The 22,559-nt window shown below is 38.5% G+C and overlaps 1 protein-coding gene across 1 annotated transcript in view; it reads right to left on the bottom strand.

Moving 5' to 3' along the window:
* The window catches only part of SNX25 (sorting nexin 25), a 69,070-nt gene that overhangs the window by 6,209 nt on the left and 40,302 nt on the right, over positions 1-22,559 (bottom strand). The window contains exons 7-14 of the mRNA XM_010002456.1: positions 19,672-19,803; positions 17,512-17,787; positions 15,772-15,780; positions 14,469-14,624; positions 10,902-11,033; positions 4,665-4,805; positions 3,955-4,068; positions 3,311-3,475 (exon numbers count right to left, since the gene is read on the bottom strand). Coding sequence (XP_010000758.1) covers positions 3,311-3,475; positions 3,955-4,068; positions 4,665-4,805; positions 10,902-11,033; positions 14,469-14,624; positions 15,772-15,780; positions 17,512-17,787; positions 19,672-19,803 — 1,125 coding nt within the window. The remainder of the gene's footprint in view (positions 1-3,310; positions 3,476-3,954; positions 4,069-4,664; positions 4,806-10,901; positions 11,034-14,468; positions 14,625-15,771; positions 15,781-17,511; positions 17,788-19,671; positions 19,804-22,559) is intronic.

Genomic DNA, 22,559 nt, shown 5'->3' with positions numbered 1-22,559 from the left:
TCCAGGCATGGTACTGCATGTAGGCTATAAATAATTAACTCCACAGTGTTGTATATTCCAATTCTTATATATTCATACACTTCCTGTGTCACATTTGGCATTTTCTCTAGCACTGCTTGAGATGGTGCTCCTCTCCTTATAACCAGAAAAAGACAAGAAAAAAGCCCACATAAATGTCCACGTAGTCTACTGACTTCCACAGCTTTTAAAACCTTCTCCTATTGTTAGGGTAAGCTGTGACCAAAGGCTGGAGGAAAAAAAGCTACACCATAATGACATGAAACACCAAGAAAGGAAACCACAGATCTTTACCCATCTTATCACACAAGCACACAAATTCACTGATAATGAATAGAATTTTCTCCAGGGACACAGCCTAGAGCAAACTCCAGTGCTACTCATCAGCTTCCTATAGTCAATAGTTTACTTGGCCCTTTTAATTATTATTTTAATTATTCAGGAAATGTGTATTTTAGTAGACATCATTCCATATTTTCATTAAGCACCTGGGCAAAAGAACAGAGAATAAGCTTACTGAATTTGTAGTTGAGCCCACAGGGTGCAGTTTGATAAAGGCAGATGCAATGCAGCAATAGCTCACTGGGTAATTGCTGGAAACAAAACAATTTATATTGATAAGGCTACAGAAAAAGATCTCAGTGCTATACTGCTGTGGAAAAGGCAAGTGGAATACCATGAGGTTTAAGCACAAGCGCTGTTTGTATCACATACATACACACATAGATATAAAAATTATTTTCATACATGGGATTAGGAAAGCCTTGTGGAAGCATCATGTTCCAAATTTTAGTCAACGCATTTCCAAGAAAAATATGGATAATCAGGTAATTCCAGAGCAAAACCATAAGAACTAAATAAAATAAAAGTAACAAAAACTAGGAGATATTGGGGTTGTTCAGCATAAGAAACAAAAAAGACACAAGGAAAGTAGCAACTCTTGATAACTGAGATGATCCTAATCCAAACTATTCTGTGTTTGCTGCAGACAGGATATGAGCTAACTGGCTACAGAAGAGAGATTTAGGTAAGGAAAGTTTTCTAACTATAAAGCTAGCTGAGAACTGGGATATGCTGCTTTGCTTGGCTAGAGAACATCAGTTATCAGAGTTTCAAAAACACTTTAGACAAATACGTGCTAAGAATTCTGCTGGTACAGCTGAGTGTTCTTGGAGCAGGAGGGTAAACCTGATGACCTCTCCAAGGCTGTTGCTCTACTTTTCGGCTGTTCAGAATCCCGTCATTTAGAATGGAATGAGAAGTGTATATTCATACACAAAAGCGTATTTTCTATCCTTTAACACTTCACAAAACTAAAAGCCCTTCCTCTGGATAGTATCAGCTGCATTTTTTCCTTTGATTTCGTTTTGGACTTGAGAGCTAAGACATACGTGCTAAAGCTAGCCCTGACCAAGGAGCTGTATGTGCAAGAGATCTGAAATTGCAACAATATCTAACCCTGAAAACAGCACACAAGAGGTAATACTGTTGCTTGAAAAACACAAGAAGTAAAAGGCAAAGAGAGAGGTGTATGACTGCTTTCTCTTCTAAAAGAAAAGTCCAAAATATGAACTCAGTTACAAAGAGAACACAACTGTAACAGCTTTGGAACATGTCGTTTGAGACAACTAACTTCACTGGTGACCTTGTATCAAATTATTTAACCCTATTTTAACTGCTTTAGTAAATTATCTGAAACATCGTCACTGGGAAGGCTGAGCTCACCTAAAGTTCACACTGAAAGACAAGGGTAAGCAAGAAAATTTGGGCTGATACCAGACTGCCTTACAATTCCCCTCCCTTCACTAATTTTTATCATTATTTTTCAACTAGGGCAAACATCTGTCCTTCCATCTGTATTCTGTTGTCTCATGTTTAAGACTGGGGAAGGAGGGGATTGTGAAGGTCAATGTGAAGCAGGATGGTCTTTGTCTGCATTTGCACAGTGCCTGGCAAAATATTATCTAGCCAAAATTAATCTCCTACTCCCACAAGCAGCAAACCAGAAATAGTATTAAATTTAAACGGAGTTATGTTCTAGCTACTCTGTTTCCACATTCTCTGGGCATTTTTTGCTCTACTTACTTCAGATTTCATTACCAGTTGCTTCATTTCATTGTTCTCTCTCCTCTGTCACTCATTCTCACTACAAACTCCCCTTCCTTCTCCCATATTTTGTAACTATCTCCTCCTACACACTCATGTAATACCATTTACATGTAGTCTGGCTTTTTGTTTTTAGGATGTTTTTCAGATAAATAGCAAAACACAAACAGCTTCTTGCTTCTATGCTTTTATGCAACTTCTACCTAGCGGTCATTTTAGTGAATGTAATTTTATTTTTAGAACTGTAGTATGACTATCAAAGTGTAAAATTAGTTTCTCAAACTTTGTTTATATTTATTACTCTGAAATGAGACATATGCATTCAGCAGCTAGGTGCAAATACAGTGCAATTTTGAAAAATTAAAATACATAGGATTTTCTTGTTCCTTAGAGATGCAAGACCATCTTTTTGCCTATTAACAGGCTAGAACTGTACAAGTTCCCCAAACTCCATTTATACTGCAGAAGGCCCATCCACTGCAGACACCTACAGCATGTAAGAATTATATCTAGAAACAGCACCTTGGAGGCTGTATATCTGCAGTATGAACCAGACAGAACAGAGAGCTATGGAATGATGTCCAGTTTTAGTCAATGAGGTATTTTAGTCACCAATCTATTTTTCACTGTATTTGGAAAGATAATAGTTTTTTAAGGCTTAGTATCATATTCTCCTACTGGTTTGCCCATACGGGCTCCCACCCGTATTTGCAAATTCCATCAGTGAGCCTGTACCACTCACCAGAGTTTTGTCAAAACTAGTTTTTCTTCAATAGTTGTCCAGAAATTATTAAGGACAGACAGCTGTTCCCTGCCAAGAGAAGCTTCCTAAGAAAAAATTGTTTTTACCTGTCAAAAACCCTTGGAAATATACATGTCAAAAGCACAGGAAGCAGGAAATTCTGCTATAAAAAGTAAACAATCCCATATGAAGTGTAATTCTTTCATTTGTGACAGGTTACACATTTGCAAATACATGTTTATCAAAGGGCAGGAAATTTGTTGTATTAATAAACATCTGTTTAAATTAATAGGCATCTCTTACTTCTGACTCCCTGTTCATTTACAGTAAATGAAAAATTACCTTCCAATATTATCTGTCATTCAAATGCATCATATTAATGGCTCTCCCTGCTTACTTTGAGTAAGTAATTAAATTTGGAAAGATTGCTTTTCTACCACTTACCTCTTGATGAGAAAACAAATCACCAGGAAGTCGTTCTAGAAATGAGGAGAGTGAAAAAGATGACTTCTTTCCTTGCACATCAATAACTTTGAGGTGCTCTGGGGAAGGGCTTAAGAAGGCATAAAGTGCTTCACTCTGGCAGAGTCTTTCATCAGAGAGCAATTTCTACAAAAGAAAAATAATGATAGAAAGAATATATAAATTAAATATTTCTTGTTAAAGAGCAAGATGTGCCAGGCCATTCAATAAAACTGATTAAGGCATGGTTCAGAGGCAGAATAAGGAAAAAAAAAAAACCCTGTCTCACAAAGATACTTCAGAGACACTTTAAGAAGCTAGTTATAACGTATTAGAACTGGTAAGATTAAAGCTTTAAATCTTACAGGTATCTTTTTAAATAAAAAGTTCTAATTTTCAAGAAATCTGTTGTGAAGTACTCGAGTTAAAAGTGGCAATTTACAGGATTTGCTATTTCTTAATTAATGAAGGTTTAAATTAACTTACCACTAGAGCATTACACCTTACAACTGACCTATTTGTTCTAAGCTCTCTCCTTAGTTAATAGACAGATGACATTCACTCCGGAGGCACAATTTGGTTCTCCTGTTTAGCATCTGCATTTTTGTTGTTGCTGTTGTTTTTACCTGTAGAAAGTTATTGAGCTGGTTCTTGGATTTCTCCATGAATTTCTGGTCTATGGATTTGAAGGGCAGTTTGCTGAGGGAAGGCAACTGAACTTTCTTTAATGATGTAAAACACTGTAGAAGAAAGGAGATCTCACTTAAAACGTGCGCAGAAAAACACAGGTGGTTCAGAGCAGAAATTTAGAGACTTCTTTGTATTCTCACCTCAGTTCCACACCCTCCTAAGCACCTTGAAAAACAACCTCCCTTACTCACTATGGGCTGACACATCTAAATGTTTTGCATTCATACCACCATCATTATCTATTCCTAATCAAACAGAAAGGTTAAAGCACTGTAAAAAGAAACCTTCTCTATTCCCAAAAGCTGTCTTTTCTTGTACCTCCCTGGAACACAGACATAAAATCTAGTTCTTAAAACAGCATCTTGCATGACAGCATATAGCAGGACAGTATATACCATTTTGGGTTAGTCCAGTAAAACATTATTAAGCAAAAATATAAAATAAAATTTATAATCAAGTTTTATAAGCATCTGACAGAGGCCAGAAATAAGCAGAGAGAAAACGAGCTCTAAAAGGCTAAAAGCCAAAAGGCTGGCATAGAAACTGGCAATATTAAAATTTTGTATCTGGTGTTTCCCTCTCCAAGCATAACTGTGATTAATTTTAGCAATTTGCATCTTCTCCCTCCCCTAAATGAGATTCATACCTCACTGAGTTTCCGGTGTAGGTTCTGAAACTCGCTGAGCTTCCTGGGAACAGTCCAGTTCTTAGTTTCAGCTCCACCAACTTCTTGTAAACTCACCATGACAGAGTAACAGGGCACTTGTTCTCCATTCTCTTCCAAAACCTTGTGGGAAGGAAACCAACAGATAAAGGTATGCTACTTTGAAAGCAAACAGTGGAACACTGGGCTCTCGGATGTCGTCATCATTGTCCCATGCTTCTCTTGCAGTCTGACAGCTACACATGGAGCAATACCCTTGACAGACTAAACTGTACCCAAAATTCTGTCAGTCATGAATCAGTTGTCCCAGCTAGCCACTATTACACTTTACATACAGCTTTGCAATGCTGCCCATCAGCAATCAAAGGTCCCTAATGTATCTTCTTCAAAAAACAGGAAGTATTATTTCAGTTTTTAAGGAACGTACCACTTATCTTTCTGATTGCTTACCAATACTCCAGCTCTCCCATCTGCATTTTCCTGACTGTTCTCCCATTATTCCCACTCTTCTCTCCCCAGTGCTTATGCCAAGGCTCACCCACACGCCAGGCACAGCAGCTCTGCAGCTGGGCCCTGCAGCAGCTGGTGCTGTCTAAGTGACTTCTCTGCTTACGTGAGCTATTTTGAATGCACAGAACGTGTGGCAACCACACGGTGTTTATTTCCAAGGACTCACAACTTTACAGAAATACTAATGAATCACACTGTACAACAGCCAGAGGAAGGAGAAGCAATTAACCACATTGTGCAAATGGAAAAAACTACAGCAAAGTTTCTTGAGACAATGGCAACAGTGTGACCATATTATTTCTTAATTTGATGAGCCACCCAGAATTTCAACTTTATGTCCTAATGGTAACAGATTTTTGTGTACTTATTTTAAGGAGACAACTAAATAGATTATGAACAGCCAATATGGCAAATGCATGAATTGCACAAGTTTTTTTGGCCAAGGCAAACTCTCGAATGCTTGTCTTAGTATACATGAAAATAACACAAAGGTAATTCTAAAATACCACTCTCACACAGTCTTTTTGAGGAAAGTAACATTTTTTAAGTTTTGAGGGCTTTTTTTAAAATGAACATTTAACTAATCCAATTAGGATAAGAATGAAATTTACAATTTCTATACTATGACATTTTCAGATAAACCTTTAAATATCTGACAACACTTCATGCTACTGAAGGCCTGGGTTTCACATCTTTCTGTAAAAAAAGCTGCAGCAGCACTCAGAATACAAATCACCAGCTTGAATGTCTGAAAATGTGCCTGGTTTGCAGCACACCTATATGGGGAACTGCCTTTACTCCTGTCAGACTACTGCAGAAAGAGATGCTTCAGTAGCCTCTACAATGCAGGCCAGAGGGACCTGGCACAGAGGGACTGGGATCTCCTGGGACAGTCCCTGCCCTGTCTGCCCCTGAGCTAGATTGGATTTGTGTTTGTAGGTGACTTACAAACACCTCCTGGCAGCCACTTTTGAAAACTGGGAGATCAGTGCTGAAAATGCTGATGTGCACCATGCGCATCGTTCTCCATCACACATGTCCCTAGAGCAAGGATTTGCATGTGTGCAGGGTCATCTGAACTGGAACTGTCAGGAGAGAGTCATCCCTCTGGAAGAACATTCTCAAAAAGGGAGGAATTAGTACTCCTGCTTTCAAGTTAATTTCAAGTGCAAAATCTTTTAAATTCTAATTACTAGATGGTGACATCTTACAGCTTTGTTGAAATACTCTCAAATAAAAATCTGGAAGTCTTCAGGATCTTCTTAAGAAAGCAAAATTTTTTACCAACTTAAGTACTTGTGCATTTGTTTTTCCAAATGAATGAGTCAACTGGAAAACATCCAAATGGGGTGTTAGGAGGTCTTCTAAACCAGATATAGTCCTTTGCTGCAAGAGGCACCATCTCATACAACTGCTATAATGAGTGAATTAAAACTTGTGAAACAATTTTATTTTTTTTCCATACTCTTTACACTAAAATTCTGCTCTGGACACTTACCCTAGTCATTTGAAGTTTCTTTTCAATTTCCAAACTAATTTCCCTTTTTTTTCAACAACCCTTCACCCCTCCATTATGTTTACCCTTGTTTTTACAGACAGCCTTATTCTTCTGAGTCCCCCTTTTGCTAAGCTAACCAGAAGCGGTCTCATGGGAGACAATCCATTCAATTCCACCCTTCTCAAACACAACGTTCCAGCACCCACAGACTGACTGTAACATTTTGTCTGCAATGGAATCATAGAATCCCAGGGATTGCAAGGGACCTGTGAAGATCATCAAGTCCTGACCCCCTGCTGCAGCAGGATCACCTAGGACAGATCACACAGGAACACGTCCAGACAGCTCTTGAAAGTCTCCAGAGAAGGGGACTCCACAACCTCCCTGGGGAGCCTGTTCCAGGGCTCCATCACTCTCACAATAAAGTTTTTCCTCATGTTGAGGTGGAACTTCCTGTGTTGTAGCTTGATGCCATTTCCTCTCGTCCTATCACAGGGCACCACTGAAAAGAGATTGGCCCATTCTTGATATCCACCCTTCAGATACTTGTAGACAGTAATAAGGTTCCCCTCTTAGCCTTCTCTTCTCAAGACTAAACAGCCCCAGGTCTCTTAAGTCTTTCCTTGTATGATAGATGTTCCAGTCTCTTAATCATCCAAAACTCCTCTCCTGATGTATCTGAGGGCTGCACTCGCCTTTCTCACACCTACAGCCCACTCAAGATGAAATGCACCTCTGACAAGCCACCAATGTATTACTGCTTCCAGCCAAGAGGCAGCCTCTCCAATGGGTGACTCCCAATGGGTCACAGCCAAAGCCCAGAGTTCCACTGAAAACCAAAGCTCGCATGCCACGCTGTGAGATTTCACAACACTTCACTTCTATTACTCCCATCCTAAAAAATCATCCAGTTCTTTCTGAGAACCATCCTAACCCTCCTCCAGCTCTGGTTCTACATACGCATAAATGTAACATCTGTACTCTGGTTTGGTTTCCAAGTCCAGCCCTCCTGTGATAGTTTCAGCCATGATGGTTTCACAGCACTGGCAAGGGCTCTCAAATTAGCCTCTAGGATGGCATTTTCACAAGTTTCCTTTTCAGTCCCTTCCTTCAGTTTATATTTGAACTTTTCAGGTTATTCACTGCTATTCACCTACCTGGCAAGGACAGAATCTGCCCTCAAATATCCAAAGTGGCTTCAGGCCACCAGGGTTTTTTTTTGCATTGGCAGCAACTCCATAGCCTCCAGACAATGTAAGATAAATTATTTCAGAATTTACTGCCTACTGGCATGCCACAGGTACATACTCCATAAACGATTAAGACTTCTACCTTCTCCCTGTGTAGCACAAATACCCAAGGTGGACAGAGAGAGATATGGACAAGGATGTTGAGACACCTACATCCATTAATAAAAACTACAAGGTGCATGCCAGTGGTGAGCACCTCATACCAGGGTGTGTGGTGTGGTAACAGTAAGAAACATATAAAGAAATATTGCAAAAACAAATGAGAAATAAATACTATTAAATACTTTCCAGGAGAAGATACAGCTATTAGCTCCAGTAGATAAAATGTAAACATTAGCAAAAAACTGTAATAATAGTTCAGTAAAATAACAAGTTGCCAAGCAAAGCTGTTGAGTCACCTGTTAGGAGCACTAAGGGCCAGGTCTAGACATCCATCAGGAATTATTAAACCTTAATAAAAATTAAGACCAGTCATTAAGCCAATGAAGAGCTGTATGACTCATCAGATACTTCCTTCAGTCAGAGAAGCTCTCTGAAACAGCCCACCCAAACTGTGCAGAACTGAAATAGGGGTTTAACCAGACTGCTATTTAAAAAAAAAAAAAAAAAGTCCCTTAAAAGTCCCTTTTAAATGCAGAAAGACCATGCAGAAGGTGTATCCGGCACACGGTGGTTTTCCTCAACTCAAAGGAAGCTTTTTTTCTAAAACTAAAAAATGTTTTCTAAGCTTTCACCAAGCAAAAACATCCTAAATTCCAAGATATTTAAATGAATAAGACAAGCTATTTTTTCACCTTACATCTACATGCTCCATTCCTTAGGAAAGTAATATTATTTAAAAGATGTTACGTTCTGAAACAGTCTGTTTTCAGACAGAGGAGGCAGAATGTCTGCTACAACATGAAATGGTACAAGGCCAAAACCATTAAAGCTACTAGAGCAGATTAAGTTACGTAGCTGTACGTTTTGTACCCGCTAGTACAGGGAGAATACACCTGTCATGGAGAAGTGACTCGAAACTAGGCAAGTTGCTATCACAGGTCCCCTCATCCTGCATGTTCCTACAGTCTTTTTTCAACCTCTACCAACCAGCCAAAACGTTGACTCTCCACATACGGTTTTATCAGAAATAGCAGTTACAAAAAAACATCTGTAGTTTACACCATTTACATTGGTTATTTTTATATATACTTCACACACACATAACTAGTGCATTTATATTATTCAAAACTACCAGGCTGAAAGATTCAAGCTAAGAGAGTACAAACAAGTTTGGACACAGGTTTTTTTTCCCCACATCTTAAGTAGTGTTTTTTTATGCATTATCCATTCTCTGGTTCAGTGAATCCGTTTGAAAGGTCAATGACAGGCTATTACACTTTCAGCTCAAATTCTATAGCAATGATTACTTTTACTAAGCTTTTCTACCAAAAAAACCCAAAAAACATCCACAAAGGTTCTCTCTCTCTAAAATCACAGAGCTACACGCTGAGATCAGTAAGTGTATTTTGCAGATAGAAAGACAACGTTACCTACTCATATCCCCTGAAATCAACAGCTGCCAGAACATTTCCAAGCGACTAACAAACACAGATAACTACATTAATGCTTTCTCCAGCCTACCCTGAGAAACACAGAGCTGTAAACAGCACAATTAATGCAAACCTAAATTCAGTTATCTAATCCAGTACTATTTATAAGTTATAGCTATGGTAGCAAGTAATTAGAAGCCTCCCCCAAACTCCCTCTCATTTAAACAAAACACCTTCTCATGTGTTTATAAAGCAGACACTGGGCAGCCCTGCACGGTGCCACTTGCCAGAAAGCTGCCCTTCTGCTACACAGGGTATTGCTGGGTTTTAACAGCAGGCTTCAAAAGCTACAGAGAACTCTTAAAGGAAACCATTTCACTGCTCTCAGCTGTCACCTGCAAACAGCATTAGAACACATCCAGACATTTACACATTGATAATTTGTTTTTTAAAATGTCACCTTAAGTTTTTAACCTGTTTCTTCCTCTACACGCAATGAGTTTAACTGTTGACAGACCTGGCAATAGTTTGAAAGAGCTCAAGACACAACCAAATCAACTCAACAGCAAATAGCTTTTTTTTTTAAACAAGAACAACAACAAACCTCACAAACAAAGCAAGAAGCAAGGAACTGCTTACACTTATTTTAGGAATATTTTCTTAGTAGCACAGGGGGACAAGCCAGTAGAGATCCAACTAAACTTTCATTCTCTGAAGTGATACCATTACGAAGATTGCTTGTGGACAATGTGAGACTACAGTTACTACACGATGAGAATCTAATGGGTTCCTTTCATGGCAAGTGTTAATACAAAGCCAACTGATGTTAATACTTTTTGTTTCCATTATATTTTTTCTTTTTAAACATTAATTCTACAATTGCCTGCCTACAGTGAAAGAGAAAAGCAGAACCAAAAAAAAAAAATTTTAAAAAAGAAAAATTTACCTTCTCCTTCAACTTACAGATTTAAAGCACTTTCTTTCTGGGTATTCTAGTCCCTAGAAACTGTACTGCCGTTAAATATAATAATACAAAACATAAAAAGTGTAAGCACTCATCTTTGTGACTACTGTAGACACACAACTGCACCCAAGTGTGATGGCATGGTAATATAACAAGAGACAATTCTCACTAAAAACAATGCCCCTGAGATAGCAAATTACCCAGTGCCCAGCCAGTTAAGGTGCATGCAGGTGTTTTTATAACTACATTACAAGAGTGCTTGAGGGCCAGAAATTTTGCACATGCACCACAATAGTCACTGGGAAATAGGAGTTCAGGAGAAGTTAGGCTTTCCTCCTCCCCACAAGTAAAAACAAAGTATATACATTGTACACAAAGGCATAAGGAAAGTATACACAGTTTTTTATTCTTCTCTTCATGCAACTTATAACTGGCCCAGGAGACAAAAAGCCATTAAAAAAATACCTCTCCCGAGACAATGAGGGCTTTCCACATGCCGAGATTCTCACACCAGCAGTCCGTTCTTGCAATGTGCAGCTGAAGGTCATTGTGCTCTCTCTCCATCAGAGTAATTTCATCCTTCAGCTTAGAAACAATCTGTGGAGAAAAGTTTACTGATTACAGCTGGTAAGAAAAAGCTTGTGCAACACGCCTAGTCTCTATTAGGAAAGGAGAAGAAGCACAGAAGCAGGAAGAGAAAGAACAATTCACATGGAAAAAAAATTCTTCAGTGAGAGAATCTGTGACACTTAGAAACTTGTAGAAAACACAGTAATCTTAAAGGGCAGCCCCGATATTAAAATAAAAAAAGCAATTTAGAAGGACATGTTACTACCACATTATATGTTTTATGCAAACTTGAAATTGCAATTGCTGAAATACGCATTACTAAAGACATCCTTCTTACCATTTTCAGATATACATGATGCAACTGAAAAACCTGGGAATAGATTTCATCTCTAGGAAACCAGCTATGTTAGCAGCCATTCAGGAAGTTACCATTTAATTAATTTTAGTTTTGAAAAGAGAAGGATTTATTACAGTGTAAAGCACACATTTAAAAAGATGTTCTCATCAAGGCACAGCACACCATCATAATCTCATAAAGGAGACCTCGTGTATCTCATCACATCAACAGAAAAAAAAAGTAACCACATATACTACCAGGAGCCAGTATGACAAGAACAGGTGGAAGTATACACAAGATGTGACACCAGAAACGCAGCAGAAGCTGACACTTATTTTTAAATAGTATATACCACAGTCAAATGTTTGAGTCTTAGTTGTATTACATGCACCACAAGTGGTGCCTTATACACAGCTGCAGTAATTCTGTCTTTCAGAATTTTTGTCGGATGTCTTGAACTATTATCTACACAACAGCTAATAACAACTTCCTAGCATATACCTAACCTTCAGAATAATTTTGTATTTTATTTACTGTACACATACAGATTGCTCTGCAGTCACCTTACACAGACTCCTACAAGTGGCATCCAGGAACAACTGATAAATACAGAAGAACTGGTAAATCTTCATCGTAAGTATCTACTACTCTTACAAAACAAATACTGAGACTTTATAACAAGACTGGATCGATTTTATTGTTCTGTATGTATACATTATCAAAGACAAAAATATTTCAGGAGAAAAAAAATACAGTGAAAATCCCACTACTTTAGAAGGGGTTCAATCCCCCTCAAGAGCTTAGTCATAGAAAGAATATTTAGTTATATAGTACTTTTCATGTCAAAGAAAAAAAATATAAACTGTAACGCTACAGAAATAAATGTTATGGCCCAACTCACTCACACACAAACACACCTGCTTTTGTTTAGCACTTGTTTTGTACTTCTAATTCTTTTGACTCGTGGTTCAAATTTTAACTTAAAACCTAGTTGGTTATAAGAGTGCCTCTTACAGTTTCTCCAAGTGAGTTTTGAAGCTCCACTGGAAATACAAAAGTTTTGAGAAAGTTAATATAAAATCCCTCCAACTTTCACATAATTCCTGATAGAGGCAAAGGAATTTTTCTTTTCGGTAGTCCCATTTAACTTCAACAATTGTGTTGCACATTCTTTGTTCGAAAATACAGCTCAGCAAGCACTAGCAAGTGCTCTGTGTGGGGAATGTTAAGATTTTGCTTTGCTACTAAGGATTACAAGACTGAACTCTAAAAAGAGTGTGATTCCTGCAAATTTACTGTGATTGCACAGGATGGCTTGAGTCTGCACTCACAGACCCAAGGGAGACAGACACTGAGCTCCAGCCATGAGACACAGACTGAAGCACCACAGTCACAAACCACCAAAGATCAAGATGTCTTCTGTGGCAGTGGGCTTCCCATGTCAGAGATGTTGCCTGATACTGCTTGCCATCTCTTCTCATCTTTGCTACTGTTTATATTCCAATGAAATAAGACTATCCCTATAGAGCATTTTCTTTTAAAACTAGAAGCATTCTATGTGCAACTCAGATGAGCAGATTTCTTCCCTGACTGACTGGCATCTGATTTGCACAGTGCTAGAAGCCACCTAAAGATGTATCTATATGTTTTGTATGGGTCTCACAGCAAAGACATTTCAAAAAGAGAAAACAACCCAGGCACAGCTTGAAGTAAAAAAAAAACAAAACCAAAATGTACATGATTTTCCCCTTCATGTGACACAGAACTGCAGAACCAAATTTTTACCTGCCACGTCCAGTGAAAAAAAAATTAAGTCCCTGTGACAATGTGCTCTCATACTGTCTCCCCCAGGTATCCTTTTAAAAGCTCCACAGGCAAATGTTACTACAGTAATACAGGCATTAACAAAAAAAAAAAAAAAAAAAGCACACATCTGTACTCTAGCCACTCTGAACAGCAGTGGTTGGATGACAGAGAAGAGGTTTCTTCCGCCAGCTGAGCCCACACACGCAGCAGAGCAGCTGTGAGCAGGACACCCAAGAATAGCTGGGGACACATTTCCAGTTGTCTGCAGTAAACTCCAGCAGAAGGGAGACACAGAAGGAACAGAGGGAATGAAGCTAGCCAGGGTACTGTCCACGTCTTTCTCTTTAGAGGTAGCTATCCCCAGAGCTAGTGCAGCAGAGATGAGTGGTGTGTCAGCTTCTCTTCAGACCAGCATCTTAGCACTCACGCTGAGTGAAGGTCCTAGAAATGACTAATGCCCAGGTGCATTTTTACCATCCATAGCAGGAGGCCATTTTAGGGAGATACCTTGGCTGTTTGTCTCACCCACAATCTACCATTTGCAACCAGTCTCATTACACCTGAAAAGCCTGGCCCAGCTGTGTCTGAACGACAGTGCTGTAGCATCATCCTCAATGGCAATGCAAATAATTTGGCCTAAGCCAAATGTAAATCTCTTGCTTCTACCTAAATATATTCTTAGGTGGCTTAACTGTTGCACTCTGCAAAAAGAATTTATTTTTTTTTAATCCACACCAGAGAGCAGAAGTTTCATATTGCTCAAAATTTTTAGTCTGAGGAAAGTGTATCCTGCAGATTTTTCCTAGATTCTTATAAAGCAGGTCAGCTACTTTTATAGGATTGGGGTTTTTTTCCCCTTTATTTAAGCAAGCCAGTAACAACTGTCGATTATGAAATTGTGCTGTGCCACTTCAAAGCCAGCAGAGGGAGCAGAGGTTAACTAGCATATCCCTCGGCGCAGTGCTGCAGATGCTTCAGGGACACGAAACAAGCTGCCATAAGGAATTACATAGATACAGGTGGGTAGTGATGTAAGGAAAAATAGTATTTGTCACCAACAAAGCTGCAAGATCACTGGGAGAGAAGTTATTCTATGACAAACAAAGCAATATAAATCATATTTACAATTTGAATTAAAATAGCCTAAAAGAATGGAAGAAAAAAAACCAACTAACTCTGACTTCACTTTATATAGCAAGCTGATTGAAATAGCAATCTGCCTTGTCCAAAAAGAGCCTGAAACAACCGGATATTATCCAAAAGCACACATAATATACAATAATTTCTTTTTAAAGTCTGAAGACAGTAAAGGTACTTACCTTTTTGTCGGGTTTTGGCGAATTACATATAGAATTTAGAGCCTGTTTTTTATACTCAAGCTTATCATTTAGCTGGCGAAGCTTATTTACAGCATAACTGGCCTGTTCATTAATTCTTGTGCTGCATTCTTCAGTAGTTTCTTCACAACTTTGGCTCTAGGAATAGAGGATGGGAATAACTGAATCATTAATATGAACAACAAGACTGTTATTGTTTGCTTCATAAGCATTTTATATATAAGAACACTTCTCGATATAGACAAAAATGTAGGTGTAAGAGGTTCTAACGGATATTTCGACCACCAGATTCTATATGAAGCATAAGTCTATTAAAAAACAACAATGTTCAAAACAACTGACAAAGCCTTGTTATAATTTGTACTGCAGCATTTTGGCAACTCCTGCCAACTGTGTAAAATGACCTTCAAGCTAAGGCTTTAGTTTTAATGAGAGGAAGAATCAGCGTTTATTTTAAATGCAACAACAGATTAGTAGTCATGATCAATATTCTGAGCCACACAGAAAAGCAAATACTTAGCTCTGAGCTGAAATGTAATGAGATGGAGAGGGAATGACAAAAAAACCCCAAACCCCATAGTTTTAACAAACAGTTCTGCCTACAACAAATCACAAAACAGACTTATCAGCCTGCAGAACAATCTAAACTGTCCTTTCTCTACATAAACAGATTTTACTGCTGTATTTAGAAGTGTTAATAAAAATGTGTTAAAAGCACATACGCATTATCTTAACCTCATAAATAGTTTTTATATTCATTCAGACAAGACAATAGCTTTTTCCATCTCGTGTACTACCGGCACACAAAAAAATGGAAAACTTCACACCTTTCAGTGACATTCTCTTTAACCTCTTTTGACCTTTGCCTCAGCCTTCCCGTTCTTAGTGCACTTCCCCAAATAGGCATGAAGGCCTTGACACACAGCAAACAGAACACAGGGATGTTACTGTTGCCACATTCAAAGATGTTTGAGGTCTACTTGTGACTGAATACATCTAAATTTATCTGTGAGAAGCTATGAATCTAATCTCATGCACTAGAGTAATACTTAATGGTCTTCTGAGAGTTTTAGAGGAACAATCTTACTCTAAATTCTGCAGTATTTTACATCTTAGTAAATAAAAGTATGAGAAGAGATAAAGTAGCAACAATAATTAATCTCCTTAGTGTGATCAGCACAAGGAAGAGCAACATAATGCAGAAGTCAGGAGTTTTAGGTTAAGAAATCCAAGGCCTTTTCCAGCTCTGCATTTGCTTAAATGTGACTGAGCAAAAAACATGAGCTCTATGCCCCTTTCTTCTGTCTGTTCTGCACGGACTGTAAACTTCATGCCTCCAAGCATGCGTACACAGCTCAGCTCATGGAAGCTTGTTTTCATCTCCTGGCACTAACATAATACTACTAATAATTAATGACACCAGGTGTCACTCAAAACACTATTGAACAGAACCATTAAATAAAAAAAACTTTTACTTGTTTAGAGGCACAGAGGTCAAAAGGAATGAATTTTTTTATTTTCAATACCGAAGAATTAAAAGACTTTTTGTATGAAATTTGGGTCTAGCAATCAAAGGACTGCAATTAATTACAAATAAGCACATGATTTCTCCATCATTAACATTTCACACACTTAATGCAAAAAAACACTGCTGAATCACTATGTTTATCACACAAATGCTAGAATTACAAGATAACAAGTTACCTGTAAACAAATTATCAAATTTATCAAATAAACAACCAAAACACTCAAAGCTGAAACCATAAAGGATTGTGCTATTTTCCCCTTCTTGCTAAACTGATGCTGATTTCCATTTCTGCAAAGTGCTGCAAAACACAGACTTTGGGTGTGTTTTAGCGACCTGACATGCAGAACTGATGCAACCACCAGACGCTCTTTCCTCAAAGTGCTGAATGCAGGCACTGCTTGTATTTTTGTGTCCATTCATGATCTTCTAAAGGAGGCTTGTCCAAGGAGTGAAAAGCCATGACTGGTTGGAAGGAGAAGCAAGAGCTTGTTTCAAGTTCAGCAGAACCAGAAGAGTCTGGCCTTGCTGCAATTCCTACCTTCTGATTTGATTTTATCACGTTTAATCAGGGGTAACCTTTTCGTTCTCCCCTCCATAAGGACACTAGATGGCTTTTTAAATAGCCAGCTATAACAATGAAATGTATAGAAAATTAACACGTGTAACTCCCACGGTGAGCCAGGAAGTGAGGACTTAGACCTCCAAAACCCGAACTAAACCCAAACCAATTAGTATTTGCTAACAATATGGATCCCCCAGAAACATCAGATTTCTCATCTGTGGTTTCCTACACAGCAGAGGAAAAAAAACCCAAACCTATTAGCCAGTACTGCATTTTCACCAACAATTGAAAGGGTACTGGAAGCTTCAAAAATTAGAACTTCTTTCACTTTATTTTCACCTCAAAGACCCTGAAGCATGGCACAGTGATCAGGATTGTTCTATCTGACTCCAAGGAGACCTTATAGTGGCCTTCCAGCACCTGAATCAGCCCACAGGAAAGCTGGGGAGGGGTTTTTCACCAGGGTGTGTAGTGACAGGATGAGAGGTAATAGTTTTAAGCTGGAAGAGGGGAGATTTAGTTTAGAAATTAGGAAGATATTTTTTAGTGTGAGGGTGGTGAGACATTGGAACAGGTTGCCCAGGGAAGATGTGGATGGCTCTTCCCTGTAAGTGTTCAAGGCCAGGTTGGTTGGGGCTCTGAGCAACCTGGTCTAGTGGAAGGTGCCCCTGCCCATGCATGGGGGTTGGACCTAGATGATCTTCAAGGTCTCTTTCAACCCGAACCTATGATTCTATTATTTTGTTTCAAAGATCTTGTATACTTACCATGTTTACCTGATGAAACTGCCAGTGAGCATATTTTTTAATTCATCAGAAAAAAAAAAAAAAAAGTAGTTCAAAGCTCAAGGACATAGGAAACTAGTATATGCTTTACTCAAGATCATCTTCAGACCTCCTTAAATAGCAGTGAAAGAAAGTGTCCATGTGACTTACCACTTCATCTTTGTCCTCAGGAGTTAGCTGAGCAGAACTTCTTTCTTCTTCCTTCTTAACTGATCTCTCATATAAATCACTGACAATAAATGAGGGGTAGTATCTGTCCTTTAGAGTTTCATAAACATCTGCCTGAATTCTGTAGAATACTTCAATGCCTTTATTTCCCACGAGACTTTGCTGAATTTCTTTATAAAGGGATTTTTCCACAGGTATTTCTCTGCTTTCCACAAAAAAATTCTGATAAATTTCACTCACCAGCTGAGGTATTTCAGCCTAAAAATCAAGGAGGGAGAGAACAATGGAAAAATGTTCAAAATGTCAGGATGACTTAGGATCCAGGTGCATAATGTGAGGGATGACCAAGCTAATTTCATGCCCAGATGTACAGGAACACATCTGCAATTCTCCTACTGAGATCAAGATCTCTGCCTTAACACCTATGCTAAATAGTCAATTATACAAAATAAATACCAGTATTTGTTAAGTGAAGAAGCAGATGTGCCCTACAATTAACACAGCTTCCAAACCCACTGGTTTTCAAAGTATGCTCCAAAAGCCAATACTAAGAGGAAAGCTGTGCTAGAGGAACATTGTGATCACCATTTTAACTTCAGATTGTAGAACTAAGTTGCATTGGCTTTCCTGTCTTCTGATGGACAGGATCAACTCACTTTCTACATGGCTGTATTTAATTTGTGAGGGGGAAAAGACACAAAAAAAGAAAAAAAGAGAAAAGGAAAAAGCACTCCTGAAGAGACATTTACCAGTATACGAGGCTGGGTATTTCCACCAGGCACAGAACAGCACACATGATTGAACTTTGCAGTAATGAACAGGAAGGAGGAAGTGACGCAGCACAGCCCATGCTCTACTCTTTAAATTACCATCCTCTCAAGTTATCTGAATGGAAAAGGTTTTATCCACTCCTTTAGTGTAGCAAAATGTGCTTGCATGCCTCGTGACAACATCACAACCGCACAGCTGTGTGACACTCCTTTTTTTTAATCAAAGCTGACCTGGGAGTGGTCAACAGCAACAGGAGCACAGAATGTTGGAATCCCTTTTAAAAAACTGGAAGTCTTGAATAAAGGACTATACATGTGGTTTTGAAAGCAAGGAAAGAAATCACAGGTGAAATGTCATAAAAATATTTACAGCACCTTTTCCAATCACAAGCACTTTACGAATCAAAACCGATTCATCTCTCTTAACAGTGCCTGACAAACCCTCTTCACTAACACTTTCTAGCCTGAATTAGTCGGTTGTGATTTCTGCAGCTTGTATTAGTGCCTCACTACTCATGTTCCACAATTTGCCACTTTGGTTACAGGATGTTATTTGTGTTTTCCAATTGAATAGAATCTTTTTACATAGGACAGTAATAAAATTACAGTTAATAAAAAGTTCACTTGTACTTAATAATGAAATTTGTATTTCTTTCCAGTGTGAATCCTGGACCTTTAAAACAAGTTTCCCTAAAAAAACCACCCTTCTGCTCAGAGCAACTCTCTCCTCTCCATTCTTGCGCTGCAACACTGCTCCAGAATACTTTTTGCAACTTAAAGTGGTATTTCCTATCCCTGTTTCAGAGGTCTCATTCCTATTGTATTTTAGCACTAACTACAATATAGTGTTGTTTCTTCCCTCTAGCAGTAGTGCAGAATTCCTGGAGAAACTTAGCTGCTTATACAGCAACAGAACAGAGTAAGGAAGGGATCTTTCTCTTTCAAAATATTTTTTAAACATATATACATAAATTTTCATGGGTTTGGATGAAACGGGGTACCTGTAATTGGCAAGATGAGAAGTTTATGTAGAGACTATCAAACAGTAATGTACTTTTAAGTTTCACATGAGCTGACAGAACTAAAGCCAAAATACTACTGCAAGTTTTTCTCTGATGGAGGGAGAAATGATTCTACTATATTTGTATATCAGGAATCCTTTTTACAGGTCATGTTGCTACACAAAACAGTATTAAACAATCATCACAACAGTCTACAATTTTTAATTGCCCTATTATCCTCAAACATATGCACCCATCCTATGCTATAGTTTTAAAAAACATACATACAAAGATCTTTCCTAACATCAAGATCACAACAAGCAGAGATTCCCATTGATGTACAAGTCATGTGGACTTGCAATTTATTCCACCTTGTTAGCATTCTTCAGATACTCCACAGACTCCCAAAGACCAATCAAAGCCATCTTGTCCATCCTTTCCATGTAGATTCGGAAGTGCTCTCGGTAAGAAGGGTTGGCCAAAATTTCTTCAAACTGAAGAATCTGAAGAATGGAAAATTAGGAGTAAAACCTGGGAAAATAGCTAACTCGAGTTTTTCTACACCCCTTACACAGAAACTATTTTCACTTGATGTACCCACACAGCACCATGCATTCCACAAACACACATACTAGATTCAGCTGCATAAACCTTCCATCTAATAGTTTGGCTTCATAAAAAAAAAAAAAAAAAAAAATCTAAACATGAGTTCTAAGTATTTAGGAGATAAATGCACCTACCAGACAGAAAACGTTTCCCCACATTTTCTGTCCAGAAGGTAAGACTACATTTCAAAGGACTAAGATGGCATTTCAAGTAATTCATGAAATGATGTTGCCAGAAATTTAACCTCCAATATTCCTGCAAGGCAGAGGAGCCAAGCTGAAAGCTCACTGATCTATTTTTTGCTTAATTCAAACAAAGAGTAACATCAGCAACTTCCATGCCGCAGGCCACAGAGCTTTGAGATGTATCTCAGTTACTCCCAGGAACACAGAGAAAGATGGAGTGTAGTTCTTTACCTTGGCAGCTGGGCATTTAGTGGTCAGTTCTATTAACAGAGTGCTATTGAAAAGCATCTATCGGAAATGCAGCCAGGAAGGAGTACAGGCTGTGATACAGTGCTCAGGGCTCTTCCTGAGATGAGAGAGGTGGGCTGACATCAAGCAGAAGAGGAAATGAAACACAGACTTCCCACACCGAAACTGATGCTGCAGTCATTAAGCTGTTGGATTAAAAAGCCACTGTCCCTTCCTCATCCTCTGCTTTTATGTGAATCCAGACCTTTTTTCCAAAACAAACACCTGAAAGCAAAACAATCCCTGACAAAATTAACAGATCTTCCCATGTTGAACAAAAAGGAAAATAATAGCTTTCTTTGAAAAACAGAACTTATTTTCAAAACATGAAAACCAAACCAAACAAAACCAAACGCATCTTCCTCTCCAAGTTTTCAGTTTAGCAACTGAACCAGTTTTCATGTAGTTCATTTAATGCCATTCCTTCTATCACCTGGAATCCAAATACACCAGAGTGGTCTTGGTCTCCTTCTTTGTACCTCACAGACACCATCCAACCCATAACTTTTTACTTTAAAACAAAAGTAGGTCCTTAAGCACTGGGGGTAATGAATCTTCGCTTCTTGTAACTTTGCATGTTATAGCAAAGATAATTTGGCACAGAAGAAGACGAGAATTGTAACAGAGATTGAGGAACTAACAATTTATCTAATATAGGTTTTCTGATACCTAATAATAATACAATTCAGGTCATGCATCAGCACCTTTCTCTTAGGGAAGTATCTTCCTTAACCTAGGACCTGTAAGCCTTTACCACCAAGTTACATTTAGGAAAAAAGGTTTACTGGACTCAAGCTGTATGGGAGGAAACCACAAATATGAATGTACACAACTGCTAGCAAAAGTCACTTTCTTAATGAACTAAGCTAAACAAGATTCTTTAAAAACTGTAGCCCATTATATTTTTCCCCAAAGAGCTTCCCAAAATTTGGGGCACTGTTTAAGTAAATTGCATTCATCTCAGCTGAAATGCTAATTTTCATCTTCAGAGTTCCTCAGTGACAGTCATGTGCCATTCCTCTCTTCACCTTTTACCATACAAGTATCTTCTGGACTTGGCTTGCTCTCAGCTTCTAAGTTATTCAGATATATGCACATGAACTTCCGCCTTTCAGAGCTCACTCAAGAATCCTCACAGGATGGCACAGAGAGGCAGGCCTGCTGAAGTTAGGTTTATTATAAGAAAGTCAATCAGACTGTCAAAAAGAACACAGAGATAACAATTCAAAGGCCAGTCTGTGGTTCAGCCTCATTGCTGCCCCATCATCATGCTTTCTATTCAATCATTTTATCAAGGACAATGATTTAAAATACAAGAAGAAGGCAGCCTTCCAGCCTCTTGAACAGAGATCTTCACCATCTCTGGCACTGTCAGCTCTGTAAATGATACAGAGGTAATTAATCACAATGCGGAGCATGTGCTGTCACTCCTTAGCAAGCGATTACCTTGGTCTCTATGCCTCTATTATCCAAGGTGTACCCACCCAGGCTGCCCGCAAGGAGAGTAACAAACACACACCTTCTCTCAAAAGTAAGTGTGGGTAAGTGCTGCTGCAGGGAAGAAAGCAAGAGCAACCACCTCTCTTGCCTAGCAGAAGGCCCATTGCACAGGTGCCCCACAGTAATTAAAGTGGTAGTGCCTAATAATGCTGTTACACAAACCTCCCAACAGTTAGCCTACAAACAGAAATAATTTAACAAAATATATTAATGGGCAGAAAAGTTCATTTAAGCTTCTCTTGCAGAAATGAGACCTCATAAACTTTTTTAGGTTTTTGTTTAAGGTTTGACTACCCTAGAATTATTAAGTACGTTAAACAAACTCTGTACATTAAGACTTTAATGACAATGATGGATAAGAAACATTCTTAGGCTTGATGTGGTAAGTTATCATAGAATGCATGCAATCCAAGGAACTATTCTGTGGAGGATCCCCCCCTCTCTGATTTAAAGAACAAGATTCTGCACTCGGTGCCACCAGGATTAGATTACAGAGCTCTAAATTGTGTTGGCACATACACACACATTAGGGAATGTGCACACTCTCAAATCTAACATCCAGTTAAAAGGTACAATCTTAAAATTATCAGCCTCAACAGCAATCCTTCACATACATTTAACTCAACAGCAGCTTCTGAGTTTGGAAAAAACAGCAGCTTTACTGTTGCTACATCAATTCC

This window comes from Chaetura pelagica, unplaced genomic scaffold (assembly GCF_000747805.2).
Source record: "Chaetura pelagica isolate M959 unplaced genomic scaffold, ChaPel_1.0 scaffold67, whole genome shotgun sequence".
Lineage (NCBI taxonomy): Eukaryota > Metazoa > Chordata > Aves > Apodiformes > Apodidae > Chaetura > Chaetura pelagica.
The sequence above is the reverse complement of the archived record's forward strand: the minus strand, read 5'-3'. Positions and strand labels throughout refer to the sequence as shown.